Source organism: Eublepharis macularius, chromosome 4 (assembly GCF_028583425.1).
Source record: "Eublepharis macularius isolate TG4126 chromosome 4, MPM_Emac_v1.0, whole genome shotgun sequence".
NCBI classification, from domain to species: domain Eukaryota; kingdom Metazoa; phylum Chordata; class Lepidosauria; order Squamata; family Eublepharidae; genus Eublepharis; species Eublepharis macularius.
The window spans coordinates 55,993,742-56,016,028 of NC_072793.1; the positions used below are offsets into that span (position 1 = coordinate 55,993,742).

The 22,287-nt window shown below is 43.8% G+C and overlaps 1 protein-coding gene across 10 annotated transcripts in view; it reads left to right on the plus strand.

The window, feature by feature from the left end:
* Positions 1–22,287, plus strand: part of TENM2 (teneurin transmembrane protein 2) — a 1,076,616-nt gene that overhangs the window by 908,197 nt on the left and 146,132 nt on the right. For all 10 annotated transcript variants that reach the window (XM_054977125.1, XM_054977126.1, XM_054977124.1 and 7 more), the window contains one exon: positions 14,382–14,576. In XM_054977125.1, coding sequence (XP_054833100.1) covers positions 14,382–14,576 — 195 coding nt within the window. The remainder of the gene's footprint in view (positions 1–14,381; positions 14,577–22,287) is intronic.

Here is a 22,287-nt window from a genome sequence, read left to right on the forward strand (position 1 = left end):
GCCCCAGCGCCGAACTAATTACCGTTGCCTGCTGCTTGGGGGGTGGATTGGGCCGATCCCCCGTCCCTGCGAGAATTGCCGTTGGAGGACCGGCCCCCTCGAAAGGGCTGCCCATTGGCCGCGCCCCGGGGGCAGGCCGGGCGGGAATGCGGCCCCCCGCACGCATCGCAATTATGCTCGAACCGGCATTTTGATCTCTGGCACTTCCCCTGATTGTATTCCCAACAAAGGCCCCGCAACTTGTCCCGCCTGGGTAACCAGCGCCCCCCCCGAGAGGGATCACCCCTCCCCTTCATGTGCGGCCCCACCAGCCATAGCCACAGCTTCTGGCTGATAAGGTCCCACCTGGTCCTGGGATTGTGGGAGGCCCTCTTCCGGAAGGCCTCATCATAATCCAGGGCTGCCGAGTCGCCGGCCAATGCCCGGGCTCGCAAGACGTTCCCCAAGTGGTTGGTAAGGTGCCACCCCCGGTCAGGAAAAGCCGCCTGTACTACCCCCATGTAAACTGTGAAGCCCTCCAACCAGTTCGCAAATGTGCGCTCCATGGGCTCCTTCCTGTCCCTGCGCTTCTCCCGCCTGGTCGCAGGGGCGCACCTCCCATCCTCGGCTTCAGGCCTAATCAGCGACAGGACGTTGACATAGTATCCGTCCAGAATTCGCTCCCTCACCTTGCGGGACAGGTGAATTCCCGGGGGGTCCTCCTCATCCGTGTAGGAGGCCCCCAGAGAAGGGAGGGGCTCCTCCTCACCCCAGACTGCCCGGGGACCGCCTTCCCCCCCACGAACCTTGGCCCTCCTACGTTGAGCCCATGCGGGGAGGCCAGGGACACCCGCTGCCACCTCCCAGTATTCTTCCCCTGGGGCCCCATCCTCAGAGGAAGAGGACTCACCTGAGCTCTCATCGCTGTCTGTCTGCTCCTGGTTCCGGTGATGGGCTCTCCTCTTTGCTGTCCTCCTCCTCTTGTGTCCCCTCCGCCGCTCCCTGCTGCCCGACTCGTCAGAAGTTGAGGGGGAGCGCTCTTTGCGGCCCTGTTTCCTTGCCCTGTCTCCACTGGCTGTCCTGCGAGCTCCACGCTGGGGGACCTCGACAGGCTCCGGGGCTGGTTGACCCGCCCCAGGCCCGGAGTTCCCCAGGTGCTCCACCCGGGCTGTGAGGAGCTCCAGGGCCCGGGTGATGCTCTGCAGTGTGCTGGGGTTGGCTCCCTCCGCCGCCTGCTCGGCGCCCGCTTTTGCCCGCCCCCGGCCAGCTGTTGAGGCCTGCTTCTGCGCCTTCTTCCCGATGCCGGTGGCTGCTTGAGGGACCTGAGGCGGCCGAGACAGCTCAGCTCTCCTGCCTTGGCGCTGGGCAGGCGTCCGCTTCCCACTCACCCCCCCCGTCCCAGAGGATGAAGGCCGGGAAGTGGGCACACGAGGGGGTGCGGCGCTCAGTGCTGGTTTTTTAACCCCCCTCGCAGCCTTGCCAGCCCCCCGTTCCGGAGCTGCCCGTGTCCCCCTCCCACCGGGGGCCTTCCCCTTCCCCGAGGGGCCCACCCCGCTTGTAGCAGCCCGCTTCGAAGGGGCCATGGCAAACGGGCCCACGCCTAGCCGCCTTTCCCTTCTGTGGGAAGACTTCAAAGGAGGGCGGGGGGAGGACGGCCCGACCCCCTCGAATCCTTGGAGCGCGGGCTCAGCCAAGCCCCGAGCCCGCAGGTCGCCGCCGACGCCGCTCGCCGCTCCTGGACCTCCGCCGCACTTGGCTCGCCGCCGGGAGTCTCGGTCTTCCGCCGGGCCCGAAGCCTCGCCGTCCAGGCACCGCGCTGCAGCACGAGGGGCTCAGCTAGACCCCTCCGGCTGCCGGAACAGCCTCGCTTCGCCCGGGCTTCCGCTGCCTTCTCGCCGCGTCGTCCTCTCCGCGCGCTGCCTCTTCGCCGCGAAGTGTCCTGGAGCCGAGCCGAGCCAAAGTGGAGGGGGGCGGGACCGGCCGCGGGTTAAATACCCGACTGCCGGACCAGAGGGGGAACCCGCGGCCAGCCAGGCCCCGCCCCCCCGTCCACCACCCGGGCCGCTCCTGATTGGGCGGCCGGGGTTTGAACGGATTGGTCGAGGGCCCGCCCAAGGCATGCTGGGCGAGCCCTCGAACATGGCGGCCGGCCCGGGCCCCGTGCTCCCCCCGGCTGCCGGCAGCAAACAGGACCCCAGGTGAGTCTGGGGTCTCCGCTTCTCTCAAATATACACAAACTGACCCAGGTGCACACACTATTTGCCTAACTTAGACAGAATTAGGCTCTCAGGCTTCCACATAGTTTGCCTTATTTAGCCAGAATCCTTCCTCTAAGATATACAAAGACTGACATCCAGAATCTCCTGGCTTGTTAACTTTCTTTCAGAAACACAGAAACACAAACTTTCTCTTAGGCTCCACACAGTTTGCTTGACTCAGCTAGAATGAATATGTTCTCAGAAATACACAAGACACAGACTCTTTCAGAGTCCACACAGTTTGCTTGTTTTAACCAGAATAACCTCTCTGTGAGATATACAAAGCATGACTGAAAACCTCTCCCTCAGCAATGACTAAAAAACTGGACTCCACCAGCTAAGGTACAGCTACTGTCCAGTCATAGGGCATTGGAATAAAGCATCGCAATAGCATTGTCTTTGCCTTTTATGAGCTGGATATTAAGATTGTACTCTCCAATACACCAGAACCTAGGGGTGTGCAATCCAAAATTTGTGATCCAGTTCTTTGGTTGGATTTATGCCAATCTGGGCTGGATTATTTGGCTGTATCAGAGGCAGAGCAGCAGCAGTGCAAGCAAAAGCAAAAGAGCAGCAGCAGTGAGAGAGGGTAGTAGCAGTGCCAGCAAGAGAACAGCAGTGCCAGCAAGAGGGCAATGGCATGAAGCTCCGCACCGTGGCTGGAGAGTGGCACAAGGCTGGGGGAGGAAAAGGAGGCAGGATTCCCATCCTGCCCCTCCCCGCCAAGCTCCAAAAGAACTGTTCAAGCAACAATCAGCTGCCTTTCAAACTTTGCAGCTTTGGTGACAATCACACACACACACGTACTTCGTTTGGTAGTATTCTCTTTTTTGACATTGGGATTCTCTAATATGACGTTGGTTCCCTTGCTTCATTTTGGTTCTGTTGGGATTTGTTGTTTCAGCTTGCATGGGAATGGGACTCATCCAGAGTTGGCTTTTGGCCAAGGTCTGCCTTTGCTTAAAGTATCTCTTTGCCTGGAAAGCCTTGGAAATGTTTCCCATATAGGAAACATTGGGGAGAGGCTGGGAGCAGCTTGTTCAGTGGATAACATAATTGGATTGGGGTCCAATCTTCCTGAAACTAGGGGGGGGGGTCTTTAATGGACAGGAAGGAGTGGTTTCCCTGCAAATTTGGTGAAGTTTGCTTGAAAATGTCCCCCAGCACCCTGGATAGTTCTTCCCATAGGGAATAATGGCCAGATAAATTCAGGATTTATATTCCTACTAAACCAGATTAGAGAATCTGACCCAAATTTCAGAGATACAAAATTTTTATGGTATTCCTGATACCCAGACCCTACAATATCCGTCATCTGATCTTACCAACATTTTAAAGTTGAAATAAGAGTAACACAAGTACACGTCCCTATCAGAACCACCTCTGCAATAACGTGCTAGCATTTTTCATTGTTTGCAGCCATTTCTGAGAGTGATAGTCTGCTAGTAGCAAAAATGTTTGGCCTCAAATATAGCTTTTTGATATGGTGAAAGCCCACACTTTAGCTGGTCATGCTTTTTGCACAGAAGAATGGTTTTGCTCCCTGTCAATAAGATTTCTTCTTAGGTGAACTACCAGGTATCTTAGGCTGTCTCTCTCTTGCATAAGATCTTCACTTAATAATAACTTTCCTTTAGACCAAGTATTTCTAGGTGCTGGTGCCCATTTACATTTCAGCTTTTCAGCTTAATTAACAGTGAAATCAATGGGCTTAGACTGGAGTAACTCTCCCTAGGATTTCACTGCATGTTATTTTGCTGTAATTTCTCTTTATGTTTGTCATGTTCTTTGTATCTGTTCATATCTTTGTCTTTTGGCTTATCTTTCAATGACCCTGCTTTTAAAATCTTCAGTCATATGTCACTTCTCTCTTCTTGCTTTTCTTTTACAGTGGTATAAGGATCCACCAGAACGTGGATTCTAGCACTAGCTCTTATTACATTTCTTCCCAGAATTACTGATTCTTCCTGATCCGTGTTAACAGCAACCTGATAAATACCTTCTTCTCCATCCCATTCTCATTTGGGCTACAAGAACCTCTCTTGTTTTCCTTCTAACTCTTTTTGTAAGGGTGTAGTGGTCATGGATTATATCTTCCAGTTTCACAAGGTCTGTTCTTATTGGGATAAGATTCAGTATCTAAAATGGCTAGGGTATTTTCCTCTATTTAATTGTACCTTTTCCCTAAGATCTATGTCCACATATGTGCTGCTAATTTGGATTCCACATAAATATGGGTTCTCTTGATTGCTGAGGTAAAGGCAATGAAGCCCTAGGGCAGTCTCCCCTTTTTATCAAAAGGTGTCCCAGCTACCTTCACCCTATGTTTGGGAGCCATCTGCTTAGGTGGTATAGGGCAGGTATTTACATAGTACCCATTCTTCCCACACCTGTGCTGTATCTCTCCCATAATCAGTCTGATTTCTTGCCTTTTCACTAGAGTGAGCCAGTGTTTTATCTATTGACCACATTGACGGTTCGTATTGGGCAGAAACGTGAGGTACCAATGAAATAAATTTCTAAAATACTGTTGTTGTTTATTCAATTCATTTTTAATTAAAGCTTTTACCTGTGCAGTCATGATGACACATAAATGTTGGGGAAAGTGTTGGCCATGCTATTAACTTTTGTCCTAAGTAAAACGAACAGACTGCTGGGCATTATGAAGAATGTAAACATTCCCCATGTAAGTAATGCTGTTCTGTCATTCTAAAGGCTTTTTTCTCTAGCAGCTTAAGTACTTATTGATTGAGAACTTTTATAACTCTCAAAATGGAGGCATCCTCATATCTCTACAGGTATTTAAAATGAATTGAATTAATCATAGGCTTAAAAGTCTCCAGTGATTTCCGTTAACTTCTCTGGGTTTAATTAAAACATCTGTGCACTTTTAATTTATCGATTCATCCAACTCATATGTCATGTTTTTAACACACCCCAGCATGCTCTGCATCATTTTTAACCCAATTTCCACTTAACTAAAGCAATTAAATTCACCCCGGATTAATTAAAGCATCTATACTTTAGTGCTTAAGTCAGCGTGTGCTGCTTTCCCCACATGGTTTCTGAATGTCAGAGATTTGACACACCTGATGAGTTTTTTGTCCTCTGTGACTCTCTTTCTCGCCTGCTAATGTGTAGGGTGATGTCACAAGAATAAAACTTGTTAGAGCTAAAATTTGTGTCATAGTTGTCATTACAATGGCTGTACACTAGAGTCCATACAGCTGTTTTTCTATCTGTTCTCTAAACCTAAAATATTGAATCTGATACAAAATTTTCTATGGTTCTGTGCTGTCTATACCTGATATGATATACTAGGTACTCAGATGTTGGATTGGCCACCAAAATTGTTTTATTGGTCACTAGCAAGTGTGCTAAATTTTACTCAAGAATGTAGTAAAATGTTTTACTCTAAGGAAAAGAAAATGATTTCAGGTTGCATAATTACAGTAATAATACGTGTTAATGTTATTCTCATGTTGAAATTTCATATGTAAATGCCACAACTAGGTCTGTGTGTAAATAGTTCAAAACTGAGAGTACATTTCTTGCTTGGTGGAGCCAGACAGACACTCAATAGAGAGTCTGTCTGTGTGGCAAAATTAGCATTGTGCAGTTACAACACTAACTTTGTCAGTGGTATTGAAAGGTTATAGACCTCTATAGATGTCTATGTTACCTGAAGTCAAAAGCACCATTTGAGGCAGATGAAAAAAACTAAGGTGACTTTACAAATATGTTTTTACTCTGTCTTCTTATTTATTTATTTATTTATTTATTTATTTATTTATTTATTTATTTATTTATTTATTTATTTATTTATACTTTCCTTTCTTTATAAACCGCCTTCCTCTCTAGTGAGGATCCAAAGTATTCTTCTTTCCTCCATTTTATCTTCAAAACAACCCTGTGAGGTAGGTTAGGCTGAGAGAGTGTGACTAGCCCAAGGTTACCTAGCAAGCTTTCATGGCAGAGTGGAAGTTAGAACCTGGGTCTCCAAGATCCATAGTCAAACACTCTAACCACTACACCATGCTGGTGGTGTATTGATATTGATGTTATGTTTTCCCAGAAATAAACAAATGAGCATCTGATGTCTTTTTGATATTCTCACTAATTCAGCAAGGTGTAACTGCACTGACTGCACGTGTTCACTAGACCACATCATTACTTCCTGCTTTACTGTTGAATTTCCATTGGTTGCATATTTCAGTATAGTAAGTAACCACATTATTTATTGAAATTTTTATTTACTCTCCCCATAAACAGGCACAGAGCGAATTACGACATGAAGAAATAATTACAATAAAAACAATATTAAAATCATAAAATACATTTGAGTGGCAAGCCAAACATTCCATGAGGTGGTAACAGGCAGAATATAATTAATATTCCAGTAGGAAATTGGGGTGAGGGGTTTCTTCAAACCACCCCCCCCCCCAAAAAGGAGACCAGCATGGAAGCCTGGAAGTCTGCCTGGATGTCGATCTGAACCATATGCCTGGTGGAACATGTCTGGCTTGCAGGCCCAGCAGAAGGATACTAAGTCCTGCCAGGCGATTAAATGGACAGAGTTCCCCCAGGTTGGTGCCAGGACCAAAAAGACCCTAGCCCTGGTCAAGGCCAAATGAGCATCCTTGGGGCCAGCTTTTTGTTGGCTGAACAGAGCACCCTCTGGGGAACATATGGTAAGAGACGGTCCTGCAGATATGCTGGTCCCTGTTCTCTATCTATCTATCCAGGGCTTTTTTCCTGGGAAAATAGGTGGTGGAACTCAGTGGCATAGTGGGGGTTGCTAGCACCCAGAGTAACTCCCGGCAGAAGGTGGCGCCCCTGGCACCACTCAGGTGCTAGGGGTGCCACCTCCTGCACAATGACCTGGACTGCGTGATGATGTCACTTCTGGGAAGTGACGTTATTGCTCAGGGTGCAGCTGCCCCCCCCGACAGCATTCCCATGATTTGGGCCCATTCACCTCCCCACCCCTTACCTGGAAGCCCTTTGGTTCAGCCACCCATGCCGCCACCGCCAGCTCAGCACACTCCTTGGCCAGCAGCTGCTGCAGGAGGGCAAGCTTGGCGCCCAGTGAGCTGGCCACCCTGTCAGCACAGCAGGCAGTGGCTGGCCTCCCGTGGACACAGCGCAGACTTTCCTCGTAGGGTTGCCAGCCTCCTGGTGGTGGCTGGAGATCTCCCAGAATTACTACTGATCTCCAGGCCCATGGGCTGAAGCTGATGCAGGGTGTGTGAAACTGACAGCCCCCTTCTCCTGCCACTCGCTGGCAGCAGGGGAACGGGGCTGTCAGTTTCACACACTACTCAGTGGCACCAGCCTGTCTGGGTCACGAACTGCTCACGAATCACACGAACCCAGCCAAAAAAGTCCTGGGGGTTCATTAACACACGGTCTCACGAACCACGTGTTAACGAACCATGAATCGGCCAGGTTCATGTGTTTTTTTGGTTCGTATTACAGTTTGTGCCCACCTCTAGTCCTGACCATATTGTTTGTTATTCCTAGGCATTTCATTTTCTTTCATCATAGCTGATCCCATTGACTATTATATTTATCTGCCTGGATGAGTCCAAGTAGAGTGGGCCCTCCCTCAGCTTTTAAAAGCTTTACTTTAAAAAGAAATGCTTTTATCCATGCCTTAGCTTCCATCAATATTTTGCCCAATTCATTTCTCAGAGCTATTCCCAAAACACATCTGAGAGTATTTAATAAGCATCAGAAGAAAAATCCTACAGGATGTAATCCATTCTTTCAGAAGCGGCCTGAATCCAGATTTCTGCACCATACAAAAATTGATTTATAACCTAGGCATTATTTACCTTTAAGGCCGAGGAGACAAATTCACCTCCCACTGTATAAAAATATTATGTTAAAGGTGTCAGAGATGCTTTAGGTTCATCCTGCATTGGGCAGGGGGTTGGACTAGAAGGTCTGTATGGCCCCTTCCAACTCCTGTGATTCTGTGAAGATGGGGATATGGCTATGTGCAAACAGAAGAAACATATTTCTCCTGTGAGAAGTTTGTTGAAGGAAAGAGGGAACATGAACCACTATGAGGAGGAAATGAGATGAAAAGAACAGAAACAGTTGATGTTCATTTGGAAAATAAATCTTAGGTAGCAGAGAAATAATAGATTTGATAGGTAAGACACCAAATGTCTTCATTCCTCCATTCCTGATAAGTAGAAGCATTTATTCTGGCTGCTAGAAGTACAGAAATTTAATCACATGTGCAGTCTGAACCAAGCAAACCTTGGGCATGTGAAGGAGGGCAAGCAGGTGGAATTGATTTCTCACCCCCAATCTGGTGTAAATGCTGGGCCTTCTCCCCTGCACAATGCAGTTGATTAAGGTATCAATTTGTGTTTGGTCAGCAGGAGCTAAGTAGGATTTGCTTTCCTTTGTCTATAATTGACCGACCAGGATTTGTGATTGTTTTTGTTTTGCTCATTCTGAACTCATGGGGGGGGGGGTATGCCATCTGCTTGTGCCATCAATGAATTAACAGCAGGGACCAATTTGGTTCACATTATTCAGGTTATCACAATTAACTAAGCAGTACCATGGCTAAAAATGGTGAGATAGATCATGACTATACAGTTTATCTGTCCCAGTGCCAAAATGAAGTAATTGTTGCAGAGGATCATGATGGTTTGGGGCAGTTTTCCATTTTCTAAATATTTCAGGTGCTGAGTCACCTTGGACTCCAGCACTGTGGGAAGGATGGGCCCATCCAACACCTTTTCCCCACTTTCACATAGAGTAGTCACTGGAGGCCACTCTATGAATTACATCCATTAGACCTCTGGATAGCCAGTCAACTACACAAAAGGTGGACAATCCAGGAGGACTGCTAGACCACCGATGCTCCTCAGCAGCTAGCTTTCTTACAATGCAGGATCTTACTTTTTGTTCCTTTAATAACTTAATTTCTTTACTGCACTTCATCAAGGATACCTTAGCTTTAGACTTTTTGGTCATGTTGTCTCTCTGGAATACAGGAGGAGGAAAACAGACAGTCATGTTTAGAAAGATTTAAAAAAAAACCAACGATTTCCAGTCTAATGTAAAATTGGATTCAGAATAAGTTTGCAGGTTTCACCTAGACTCCAGTGTGCCATAATCCTTCTCTCCCACTGGGGAAAAGCATATACACTATTAGAGAAGAAGCCGTTTAATTTCTGCTTAAAGAATGTTCTGGCTTGAGTTATTACAGATGCAGAATTAATTATCCTCCTGAGGAGGGATTCTCAGAGGGTCAGCTCAAAGAGCACTGGTAAGAAATTGATTGCACATCTGTCTACACTATGCTTCCCAGTGGTCTGTGGAATAATGAACTTCTGTCTTAAATTGCCACAGTTGTCATTTATTTCTGAAATAAGTGCATAGCTTCACATTGTCTAATAGTCCAGTCCTTTGAGCCTCGGCCTACTCTTAATGGGCCCTGATGCTGAGGCAGCAGCTCAAAGAACTATTGTCTGGGACTTTTCAGAGTCTTTGCCATTTCAGGAATAGCTGCCCCTTCAATGCTGCAGCTTAGAGCTGCTCTACATGTAAGTCTCCATGTAAAGGCTGCAGCAAACAGTATCCATCTGACATCTTCTAAATACATGGTACTTAGAAAATCCAAACTAGTGCTGGTGTGGACATGCAGATCTTTCTGCAGATCCTTCATATGATTCAGAAGGTCTGCACTGTAGTTGGTTTGTCACTACATGTTAAATTCTGGGTAGGGCTACTACCACACAGATATATATTTTAGTGTCTTTCACATGGTGGCTGCAATGTGAAGACAGTTCTGCCACGCACAACCATTACAGTACCTTATGCAGAAAGGGGGAAGGAATGGGAAATTATATTTGAATAACTTAATGAACATCACTTTGATTGTATTTCCCTCCCTTTTCTGTGTAATATGATCCTACTAGTAGTTTCCACATCATTTAATAGGTCACGTCAAATTACTTAAGTTTTGAGACATATCCTGTATTTGAATTCTATGTTCCTTTCCAAATTTCGGCAATGCATACCCTATTATTGATCATGTTGACTGATTGACACAGTGTAATCCTCCTTGGGTTTCAGTGAGAAAGGCAGACTATAAATAAATAAATACATAAGTAAATAAATAAAGAAATAGATAAATAAATAAATGGATGTTACTGTAATGCTGTTGGTGTCATGTATGCCTGCCTGCATACCTGCCATTAATGTGTTTTGCATTTTGTGCTGATCATAAGTGTTTGGTGAGGTTGTATTCTTTACACTGTGTTGATCATCTGAGAGTGTGTAAACTGCCAACATGAAATGTACTGAGCCAGTGGGATTGTGTGTTATCTGTTGAAGGTATTTACTTTCACTTCTACAGCAAGTGTCCTTGGATGCAAGCTGCGGGCAGTGGGCACTGTATCTTTTTTCAGAGACTGACATTATTTCATTCGGTACTATGTCTAGCCTAAACTAATCAGTTCCCATGTAACACTCTGGGGGTTTTGCGCCAGAATGTTAACAGACCCAAAGGGTGGGAAGTTTCCCTATAATTAACGCTATCCCTTTTTGAATAGTCACTTCTGCCAATGCATTCATATAGATCACTTGGACTGTATAGATCTCTAATAAAAGTTACTTCAACCAATACACCTGAGTGCTTGCTGTGAGGGACTTGGGGATCTACCTGCCAAGGACTGACAGTCGGTAGGCTCTGTTGGAAGAAATAGAAGCATTTATTGGCCTGTGTCTACCCTTGCATCCCCTCCAATGGAACAGCATTTCTGTTTGCAGAAGAGAGGGCAGAGATTTCTGCCAGTTTTCCATCCATCTGCACACTGCTTTGCCCCCCGTGTTCTTTCTGAGCCACCAGGGGAAAAAATTGAGGGACTCAGTGGGAGTGGGAGTAGAAAAGTTCCATTATGGAAATCTGTTGATGGTTGAAAACATGTCATTATCTTAATTGCGAATGCCAGAAATATATCAGAAACAGCATGCTGATTTTTTTTTGTTGGTGCCATTTTATTTATTCATTCATTTTTTTTAGTCGCCCTTCACCCTAGGTTCTCAAGGTGACTTACAGCATTTAACACTACAATAGGCTAAAAACCAAGATAAGAACAAAAATAATAATAAAAATAAATCAAAATCTTAAAATACTTGGCTCAGCACCATACCACTGTCAGGACCAACCCAGAGACATCAATTAACACCCAAAGACCAACTTAAATAATTTGGCCTTGTATGCCCAACACTATATGCCCAACACTATATGCCCAACATCAGGCCCAACACTAATACAATTATTAAAAAATCTTCATTATAAGGTCAATGGGGAAAACAAGGCTTGATCTAGTCCTAGTTGTCCAGTTGTTTGGGATAATTTTCAGTTTATTCAGTCTGAGGATATGGACAGGATCCTTGGAGTTCAGAAGTCTACCATCTACTTGTGTGACCTGCTTGCCCTTGCTGGATACTTCAATCTGCTAGGGTGAGTGGCTGACTTGGTCCAAGAGGTACTTAATGCCTCCATGAGAATCATCTGCCCCTTTTTGTTGTCATCTACTGTCAGCGGGGTAAAGACTTTTCTGTTTCATTTGGAATTAGCTCAGTAATCTCTCTTTCCTGTCAAGTGTTTTTATTGTAATTTTTTTAGTTTGTATTTTAGCTCTTGTTTTAATTGTTTTAATGATGTGTTTTTGTTGGTTTTAATGGTTATAAGATGTGATTTTATTATGTATGTTTTAATTTGTTCCTTGGTAGCCCTTATGATGGCAGAAAAGCAAGCTATAAATTTTGTAAAATAAAATAAGTAAGATAAATAATGGTGACTCAGTGCCCACACATGGAGGAATCACAGTAGGGCATAATCAAGTCCTGTTTTCACTGTTACCTTGTGGCATGCACATATGGTCAGTAAGTGCACAAGACCAATATAGGACTGCATGTATTTCTTCACTGTTTCTCCTCTCTCAATCCAGTCAAGAAACTTGAGCTCAGAACACATTTTTTCTTGAATGAACAGAGTGGAAAGCTGAATGGTGGTGCAAATGGACAGCTGAAATGGATGAATGCAAAGTCCTTGTGATCCTCATAACCACCTGCCATGGCATCTTCATGTTGCTTGCATTTGTTCAGTGAAAAAAAAATAGTAGCATGCTCACTACAGTGCCCACAGTGGGTTAGACTGAGGAATATCATTATATGTTCTTATTATATGTTCTGCACATAGGTTGAACAGATAGGGAGAATTTATACATCTTTGTTTGACACCTTTGCTGACTGGAAACTATTCTGTTCCCCCATAATCTGTCTTAACAGTAGCCTCTTGTCCAGAGTACAAGTTGCACATCAAAACAATCAGATGTTGTAGCATACCCATTTTTAAAACCATCCATAGCTTTTCATGGTCCACACAGTCAAAAGCTTTACTGTAATCTATATATCACAGGCTGATTTTCTTCTGAAATGTCCTGGTAATGCCCCATTAGACAAGATCAAGATAATCCAAACTAGGGTATTCCCCATTACTGTGTATGGATGTGAATGTTGGAGGGTGAAGAAAGCTGAGAGGAAGAAAAATGCGTCATTTGAAATGTGGTGCTGGAGGAGAGATTTGTGGATACCATGGACAGCCAAAAAGACAAATAAGATGGTACTAGATCAATTCAAGCTTGAATTCTCTCTAGAAGCTAAAATGACAAACTGAGGCTATCGTACTTTGGTCACATCATGACAAGACAAGATTCTCTGTAAAAGTTAATAATGCTAGGAAAAGTAGAAGGCAATAGGAAAAGAGGAAGACCTAAAACAAGATGGCTTGATTCAATAAAAGAAGCCACATCCTCCAGTTTGCAGGATCTGAGTAGGTCTGTTAGAGATAGAACGTTTTGGAGGTCTTTCATTCATAGGGTCGCCATAGGTCGGAAACCACTTGACGGCACATAATACACACACAAGATTTTGATGTACTCATTTTTTCTAGCTGGAAATAGCTCTACTGGTATACCTTCTACTCCAGGTGATTTGTTTCCCTCTATTTCTTTGAGTGCAGCTTTCACTTCACTTTCAAAGATTACAGGTTCTTTGTCAAAAGTTTCTTTGAAGGAATCTGTCACCCTTCCATCTCTTCTGTATATTTCTTCAGTGTATTGTTTCCATCTTTTCTTTATTTTGTCGCAACTGGGTAATAATTGTTTAATAATTATATATAAAGATTTCCATTTATTTCAATTAAGGAGATTTGATCACTGTGAAATGTGAATTTCGTATTATTTTATCTTATTTTTTTATCTTATTTTTTTTATCTTATAAGAGCCCCGTAGCACAGAGTGGTAAGCTGCAGTACTGCAGCCCAAGCTCTGCTCACAACCTGAGTTTGATCCTGGCGGAAGCCAGGTTCAGTTAGCTGGCTTGAGGTTGACTCAGCCTTCCATCCTTCCGGGGTCAGTAAAATGAGTACCCAGTTTCCTGGGGTAAAGCGTAGATGACTGGGGAAGGCAAGGGCAAACCACCCCATAAAAAGTCTGCTAAGAAAACGTCATGATGCAATGTCCCCCCTATGGGCCAGTAATGAGTCGGTGCTTGCACAGGGGATTACCTTTACCTTTATTTTATCTTATAGCAAAGTTTCAGGAAATAAAAATCAGCAATAGAGTTAAAATCAACAAAATGTGTATTCGGACCAAATACTGTTACTCTGAATATTAACTCAAAATAATTTTTCTAAGGTCTGCACTTAATGGTGTTTTTCTGCAATATCCACCATCATGGTAGTTTGGCATAGAGGTTTGTCAGTATAATGGATTCCAGGTTATAAAATGTGCAAAGTATTAAAGTGATCCTATTTTGAGGGGGTGACATTCATCTCTGAAAGAAAATGCAATTTAGATTCCAAAGCTAAAATGTCTTTTCACCACAGAGAAGGTAGTTCAATGAAAGTTATTACTTTTTTGCATCTCTCACAATCATATATAGCTTCTGAAAAGTAAATCAGAACAGCTTGACTTACATTTTCCATTAAATCAGTGTTTGAAGTCAGCAGCTTACCAGGAGAGTCTTAGTACATTTGTGCGCAGTTTGTATGTGGGTATATACATGACATGCTGTTATCTTTCTTCTTCTCATTCAATTTTCCAGCTGCTTGCCCAGTTCTATGCAGTGGCAATGGACAATACACCAAAGGAGCCTGTTTGTGCTACAGTGGCTGGAAGGGGCCAGAGTGTGATGTACCCATCAGCCAGTGTATTGATCCTTCATGCGGGGGCCATGGTTCTTGCATTGAAGGGAACTGTGTCTGCTCTGTTGGCTACAAAGGCGAAAACTGTGAAGAAGGTAAATGCTACAATACAAACTATATTTTTGAGGTTTATATTGAATAAAGGGGGAAAGAGCACAAAAGGAAAGACTATTTAATGCTGTGGTAAAAACAACTATAATAGTACTGGACAAGAAGCTCAGGAATTCAGAACCTCCTATGTTATTGGTTGCTGAAACTTTTATTTATGCTTCTTTTCTGCTATGTACTTAAGGTCCTAATAATTCTGTCGTTGCAGAATAATATACCACAGGTAAATCTGAGTGATTCTTTTGTTGAGGAGTCCAGATCTATCTTTTCTTTCTTTTTGAGTATGGATTATACTTATTGAACATTTTTAAAGTGCAAAATGCAGAACAAAACAAATAAAAAGATGGTATACAAAATGGCATAATTGGAAGCCCATAAAAGCAAACACTTCAGTCATAATTAATTCAGAAAAAGAGGAGCCAGATTTGAAAGACTACAGGTATCCATGTCACTTAGTGGCCCCATGTAGAGTAAATTATTCTTGTTACATGCAATCACATTGAATTAAAGGAAAGTAGATGGTACACAGAAAAAAGGACGGCAATTTAATGAATTCTAAAAAGCACTTTGTATTGAACGTTTAAGTAGCTACAGTTTTCTGTAAGAGGAAATGTGATGGTGAATGGAGGGAGAGAGAAGTTTTAACTAACTGAATTGAACGTGACCAAATACGGCCAGCAATGAAGCATTTTAGCGATTTTTGTATATGGCTCAGGTTTTTTTTTAATGAAATGTGGCATATCATAAACTGGATAGCTCTCTTTTAATATTGTTGTTTTCACTCAAAAAGTATATTTAGTGCTGAGAAGGAGGTGGTGGCACAATAAAAGCAGGCAAGATGGCTGCTTCCTTGTAGAAGACTTAAACATGGCCATCCAATGCCTCATGCAGTCCTGCTAGTGCTTCTTAAACTACATCTTACAGTACTTACTGATACAAAGCAAAAAATGTGGTAAGTGTCCCTCTCTTCAAGGCAGTGAAATGTCAAGTTTCTTCCAACATATCCAGAGTATATTGTCATCTCATATATATAGGTATAACATGAAGGTAAATGGAAAGCAAGCATGGTAGTTATCACTCTTTGGTTGCAAAGAGTGAGAATAAGTCATTTAGAACATAACCTCTTTGTCTGATATTTCTCACAGCTATTCTAGGTAAATTAGAGATACGTTAATTTACTTCAGTTCCTCCTCAAGTTCTTTGTAAAGATAATTGTCAGTATACCATCTCTTCTTGATAAACTAAAAGTGAATCCTGGTGTGGCAGGCGGTATGTTTCACCATTCTTTCCCACCTTTTCACTTTCCAAGCCAGGAAGCAAGGTAAAGCCTGCTTCAACTAAAAAGGTTTAATTGGATTTCATGTTCCAACATGCATAATTCTCAAATAAACATTGTCTGTGAGAATTCAGTTGCCATGTAGATGAGTTTGTAGCTGTCAGCAGGTTAAGAAATGCTAACAGCATTTGTTAGAGTCAATTAAGCTGTAACTAGCCTTGCTTGAAAGAGACCTGGGGAAAAAATGCAGAAAGTGTTTCTTTTTCACTCTTCAATAATTGCCAGTCTATTGATTATCTTCTTCATTTTAGTTTTACAGCTATGAGTCAAGTTACAACGGACACAGTTAACATGAAGCATACTTGACTGGCCTCACAAGTTTATCTGGGAAGTGTAGTCGGAGACTCCCTCCTTCCCATAGCAGCTGCAGTGGTGGCAGAGCTTCTGCCACCCTTTATATGCCTGGTGCCTGTGCATGGCAGCTTGCGTGTGCAGCCTGGCTGGGTGGGTGGGTGGCGGGAGCACAGTAACACCTTCTGGGTGGGTGGTGGCGGCGAGGGAGAAGCAGTGGAGGGTGGCACGCGCCCCTCTTCCCGTGGCCTGGTGGAGCTGCGCAGGGCTGGAGCGCAGTTGCCGGGTAACTCCTAATATGAGAGCAGAGCACAGAGCTGTGTCCACTCAGCTCTCTTCACCCCGTGTCAGGCACATCTGTCCACTTGTGCACACATGGGAGCCGCAGCTCCTGCAAGCAAGGAGGGAAAGCAGGCAGGCAGCAAGAAGCAGTCCCCCTCCCACTGCCACCACCGCCACAGCCCGGCCGCCAGTCAGCCAGACCTCCACACCACAGTTTAGCCTCCTTGTGGAGCCCCCCAGCACCCAGGAGCAGGTGGGGGACAGGAGAGGAACCAATAGGCTGGAGCCACCACAGTTGCTATGGGAAGGAGTCTCCGACTAAACTTTCCAAGTAAACTTGTATGGGCACGCCACGTGACTCTATGCTTCTACCCACTAAGGCACTTGAGGTGCATTACACTTGAAAAATTAATAAAATAGATAAAAGTATCTTAAAACTCAAAAATAATCAAATCTTTAAAAAACAACAAAATCAACAGCAGAAAAGTCATTTTTAAAATAAGCAAGCAGCAGCTATAAAAGTTCATAATGAAAGATAATGCAGAATAAAATCATATTTAGTCCACTTCAAAAATGCATGAAGAGATGAGCCTTACCACCTTCTGAAACTTTGGGGCTACTGCTAAAAAGGCCCTTCCTCCTGCGTTCCCTGCCATGTTAAGTACAAAGGCCACATCCTTTACCCTCAATGACTGTGCAGGTTCATATGAGTGGAAGAAGTCCTTCAGGTACTTTAGACCCAAGTTGTTTAGTGATTTAAAGGTTAAGTCCTTGAATTTTGCCTGAAAGAATGAAGACAGCAAAGCTGTGTATTTATATATTCATCGTGGTGAGTCCCAGTTGGGACTCTTTCAGCCATTGCTGGCACCAGTATCTGTGTCTCAGCTACCATGATGGTTAGCCTGTGAAGTAGAAACCTATTTTAGAAACCACTGTCTCAGACAACGGCCATCTGGTTTAATGCCCACTGAAGTCAATAGTTATTAGTACTGTGACATGATTATTTTCAAATAAAATGGATAACATATAGGGTTGCCAGGTTCTCTCACCCTCTGGTGGGAAGCTGGAGGCCTGGCACTTACCTTCATGCATGTACTCCCAGGGTCACACAATCACGTCACTTCCATGACTGATGTCATCACGCAGGGCCTCGTGCAGCCCCTGGGAGCCCTCTACTGCTCTGCAGCGACTGTATCAGGCCCATTTGGTTCCTAAATTGGTGCTGTGAAGTGCAGGAGTGCTCCAGGACCCTCCTGGTGGTGCTCCCGCGCTCCACAGTGGGCCAAATCAGGCCCATTTGGGGCCAAAATCAGCCTGCTGTGGAGCATGAGAGAGCTGCTGGGGTGGCCCAATGGGCCCTGGATTACTACTGCATTTTGCAGAGGGCTGATTTCAGCCCCAAATGGGCCTGATTTGGCCCACTGTGGTACGCGGGAGCACCCACCAGGAGGGTCCTGGAGCACTCCTGCACTTCACAGCACCAATTTAGGACTCAAATGGGCACAATTTAGCCGGTTTGGGGCCCAAATCGACCCACTGTGATGCTCAGGTGTGCGCCGTGCCACTTGGGATGCGCCCCAGGAGGCGCGTTCCCCCCTCCTTTCCCCCTGCTGGCCAGATAAGCGGCGGCAGGGAGTGGAGGGTGGGAGCAGGGGATCCTCCACCCCCAGCTGTGGACTGGCAACTCTAATTACATAATGTGTATATGAAAGAAAAAGACATAGAGAGCATTATAACATGAAATGCCTACAGATAATCTGGCATTATGCTGTTGGAATGTGACCCTGAAAGAAGGATATGGTACTTAATTGTTGGGTAAGTATAACTTTTCCATACAGCTATTTTCTTTGACCGACAAGTTGTAGATGGAACTGAACATTTATTTATGGAAAATTATTATTATTATATTATTATATTTCAATTTATATAATATATTATATTTCAATTTATATAAAAATAAGGTGTAACCCAGTAAGGTTTGGTGTAGAATAATCAGTATGGAATGTACAACTAACTCTTCAGTGCACTCTCCAGAGTTATATAATTTCCCCGCACCGTGAGTTAATATGTTGAACTGAGCCTTAGGTACCCCACCTTTCTTCCCTAATAGGGCCAAGGCACATGTCATGTCTGTACTCTATCCATGCCATCATTTGATGCTGACCTGTTGTTCTGAACCAAAGTTTCATGCTATAACTTGATGTCATATTACCAGTGCCATAACTGCCTTGCTTTCACAGGCTTATTGAAGCTGCAGGTGTCTTATCTAACGACTTTGAAAGCCCTCAGTGCTTCTGACCTTGTACACTGCTCACTCCCATGAATTTCTATGTTTCAGCTTTGATCTCCTGCTTTCTCAGTGTCTGGATTTGATAGTAGAAATATGCGAAACGTTCTCAGGATGGGTTCGCGCCAAAAGTCCTGTTTTTCTAATGAGAGGGGGGAGGAGTAAATGTGTTCGTTAAGAAGCGTGGTTTTCCCACGTCATTATTCCTATCAACCTGTTCTTACTGCTTAGATGCTTACCTTGCCTCTGAGTAACCCTATGGACATAACTGTGGAAATGATCTGATTCCTGAATAAAACCTTTTAACCAAGAGCCTGGATTCTTGCTGTAATGGTACAGGGGTCTAACTACACTGGTTGTATAGGTTTATAAGGGAGTAATTAGAATTAGTCATTTTTGCTGGCTTCTAAAGCATCACCACCACTCTTTTTATGTTATTAGAATTTAGGACATCAGTATCTCAAGATGAGGGCTGCTAAGGAGGCTGTACCAGTGTTTTAAAAATTTAATTTGACATTAATGAAATCTTTGTTATTATAGGCTGTGTGTGACCCACTGTAGCCTGATCTCTGAGAAATGTGTTAGGAAAAACACCATAAATGATTTAATCTAAAGCAAAGATAAATGGATTTTAGAAAGCAAGATGTATTGACTGTGAATATGGAAAGAGAAGAGCATAACAAGAAAGGTTAAAATAATTGTTTGCATGCATAATTTGACAAAACAAAATTCCTTAGCAATGGCATTGCTACTTCCAAACACTTTGTTTCTATAACTATTGTGAATAGTGCTTCAGGAGCTCCTGGATGTAGTGTGTATAAAAAGAATTACCAGGTGACTCCTCATCAGTCTTAAAATCTTATTCCATTATATTTAAAGAATTAACACAATGGTAAAACAAATAAACATACCTTCATTTTTAGTACATGGTAAAAATATTCTGTATTGATTTGTGCTTCTAAACAGAATGGTACAGGTTGATTCATACCCTGCTTTCTAGCTAGGAAATGGAATAGGATGCTGTAGGTCAGCATTTTTTCCTGTTAGCCTTTTATTTCAGATATTCATCATAGTCATATCGTTCAAACAATTTACCTGAAATGGCTATGGCACTGAAATCGATATTTGTGATCTAAAGATTTTGCTGCATAAACACTGTTGCTCTATTACATTTGCACACAAAAATGAAATAACTTACTTGTCAAGCTTCATTCTATGCAATTTGGGGTGGAGAGTGAGTAAAATTAACAAATTAGGTTTGGCTAACAGGGTTTTTCTTGTCAGTTTCTTGATCAAGTCATTTTTCAATGGCATTTAACTTTATAAGTATAATTTGTAGTCCTAGAGGGACTAAAGAAACATATTGTTCAGAAAACTCCTTGACCTCTTTTTTTGTCCTTGGGAAAATAAATTACATCCACTCTACTTTTTGTCAAATCTATGGAGACTCTATTACTAAATGAGTTCTAGCGATCTAAGGAGTTGTGGATTCCCATTGACTGTCAAGATACACTGCTGAAGCACAACATAGGGAGCTTGCGCAAATCTTTTCTGAATAACATTGTACAACCTCATAAAAGAGCCCAAGATTTTTTTTTAAAAAAAGTGTTGTGGTTCAGAGCCAATTCTCACGGCCATTTGAACCCTTTGGCAACCTCAGCTGACTTCCTGCAGTATTATCCGGTGGCAAGACAACATGATGCATTTAGCCTAGATTGCCTTTTCACACTTAAATGAAAGTTTTTTTTTTTAAAAAAAAAAATCCTTTTGCAGTGCTCACTGAAAATCAATTTCAGTGATTTCAGCATTCACCTGGCCAGCTTGCTGAGACTGTTAACCCCTGGAAGCTGGTACTGCTTGACTGAAAAGTGTGTCTGCCAGCCAATTTGAATATTCATGAGAATCAGTTCTCAGAATAGCTTACTTAAGACATTGGGTTCCCATTGATTTTTGTTTTTTACTATCTGTGGCTGTAGCTAAAGTAAATTCTTTGAGCAATACTATTCAGCTATGAAATAGAAGCAAAGAACTGTAATACCTAGAACAATAACTATAAAGGTTTAGCATGAGTTAATCTGTACAAATGCATAAGTGTGTGGCTTTTTCTGTCTCATGTCATAGGCTTGATCTTCAGCAATAAATCTAGAATGTTTCTCTTATCCCTGCATGCCATGATTCAGTGCAAAACAAAGATGGATGACTGATTTGTTTTTTTATTCCTTCCACACTGCTTTTATTATTGTTTCCATTTAATGGCGTTTCTGGTGTGTTTTCAAATACTAACATCAGCCAGAATTCAGGAATACTAGTTTATACAGCTAACAGATTGAGATAAACATGTGTTTGATATCTTGTTCAGAAACTCAGGAGTTCTTCACACCAAAATGTAACTTGTGTTTGGCAATAGCAAAATAAACATAAGGCACAATCCCAGAAACAGGTTCAATAGAATCTACACCAGAAACTAGGCTGTATAGATGTTGGTCCAGCAAAGTGTAACCCCTGGCCGAATCTTTAAGGACTGGTACAATTTGTTTTGCCAGCTCTTCCCCAGCCCAGTGTTCTTGTAGCAGAGATCTTAAAGTGAGAGTGATCTGATTGGCATTGCTTTCTGATGGTGCTAGATAGACCTCCTGCTGTCATTTCAGAAGTGGTGAATTGAAGAAAGCAGAGTCTTGGAATGGTTAAGTTTCCTTGGGCTCAGACTCCCTGCTTGTGTCACTTATTGTGGGCAATCCTAGGCAAAGTTACTCTGATCTAAATCTGTTGGTTTCGACTGCAACTGGGTTGTTGGGAAGACTCCCACCCTGACTTACCTGGACCAGCGTTTGCAGGCCCGTGTGGCAAGGGGACGGGAGCAGGAGTAGCATTTCGGACAGCCCAACACAACCACACACCCAGGCTTCATGCCGGGGAACGCGGTTTGAATTTTCCTCAGTCAATCAGGGGGCAGCCGGCTGGGATTTGAATGAAGGGGAGTCGTTGCCCGACCTGAAAGAAGAGGTTTTCTCTCAGGTCCACCTGCTCCCTATTTAGGCTGGACCAGGCCCCCCGGCCCAGCAGTCAGCTCCGGAATGGTGATCCCCACCCACCCTCCACATATTTCAAGTTTGGGGATTTCCATTGCGAGTTTAAGCAATTGATTAGGTTAGTAAGTGTTCTGTTAGATAAGCACAGGATGTCATGGTTGTTTACAAGCATTTCTATGATTTTATGTATGTTTTGGGTACAGTTACAGCTTATCAAAATTTTGGCTGAGTAGTTTGTCACAACTTTAGGTGGGTGGTTTAGGCGTTGGGCACCTATCCCTTGGGGGGGGACAGGGCCTGCGTGCACTGTTTCCCCATAGATGGGGATCCCCATAAGGGATCTTGGACCAGGCTTGGCAGTGGTAAGCCCAGCTCGGGGGCTGACAGAGCAGGCCTGTTTCCAGGTGACGGGGGAACCACCCAGAGGCTTCCGCCCAGTGTGGCTCCCTCAACCATCATCCCGCGGTTTTCCC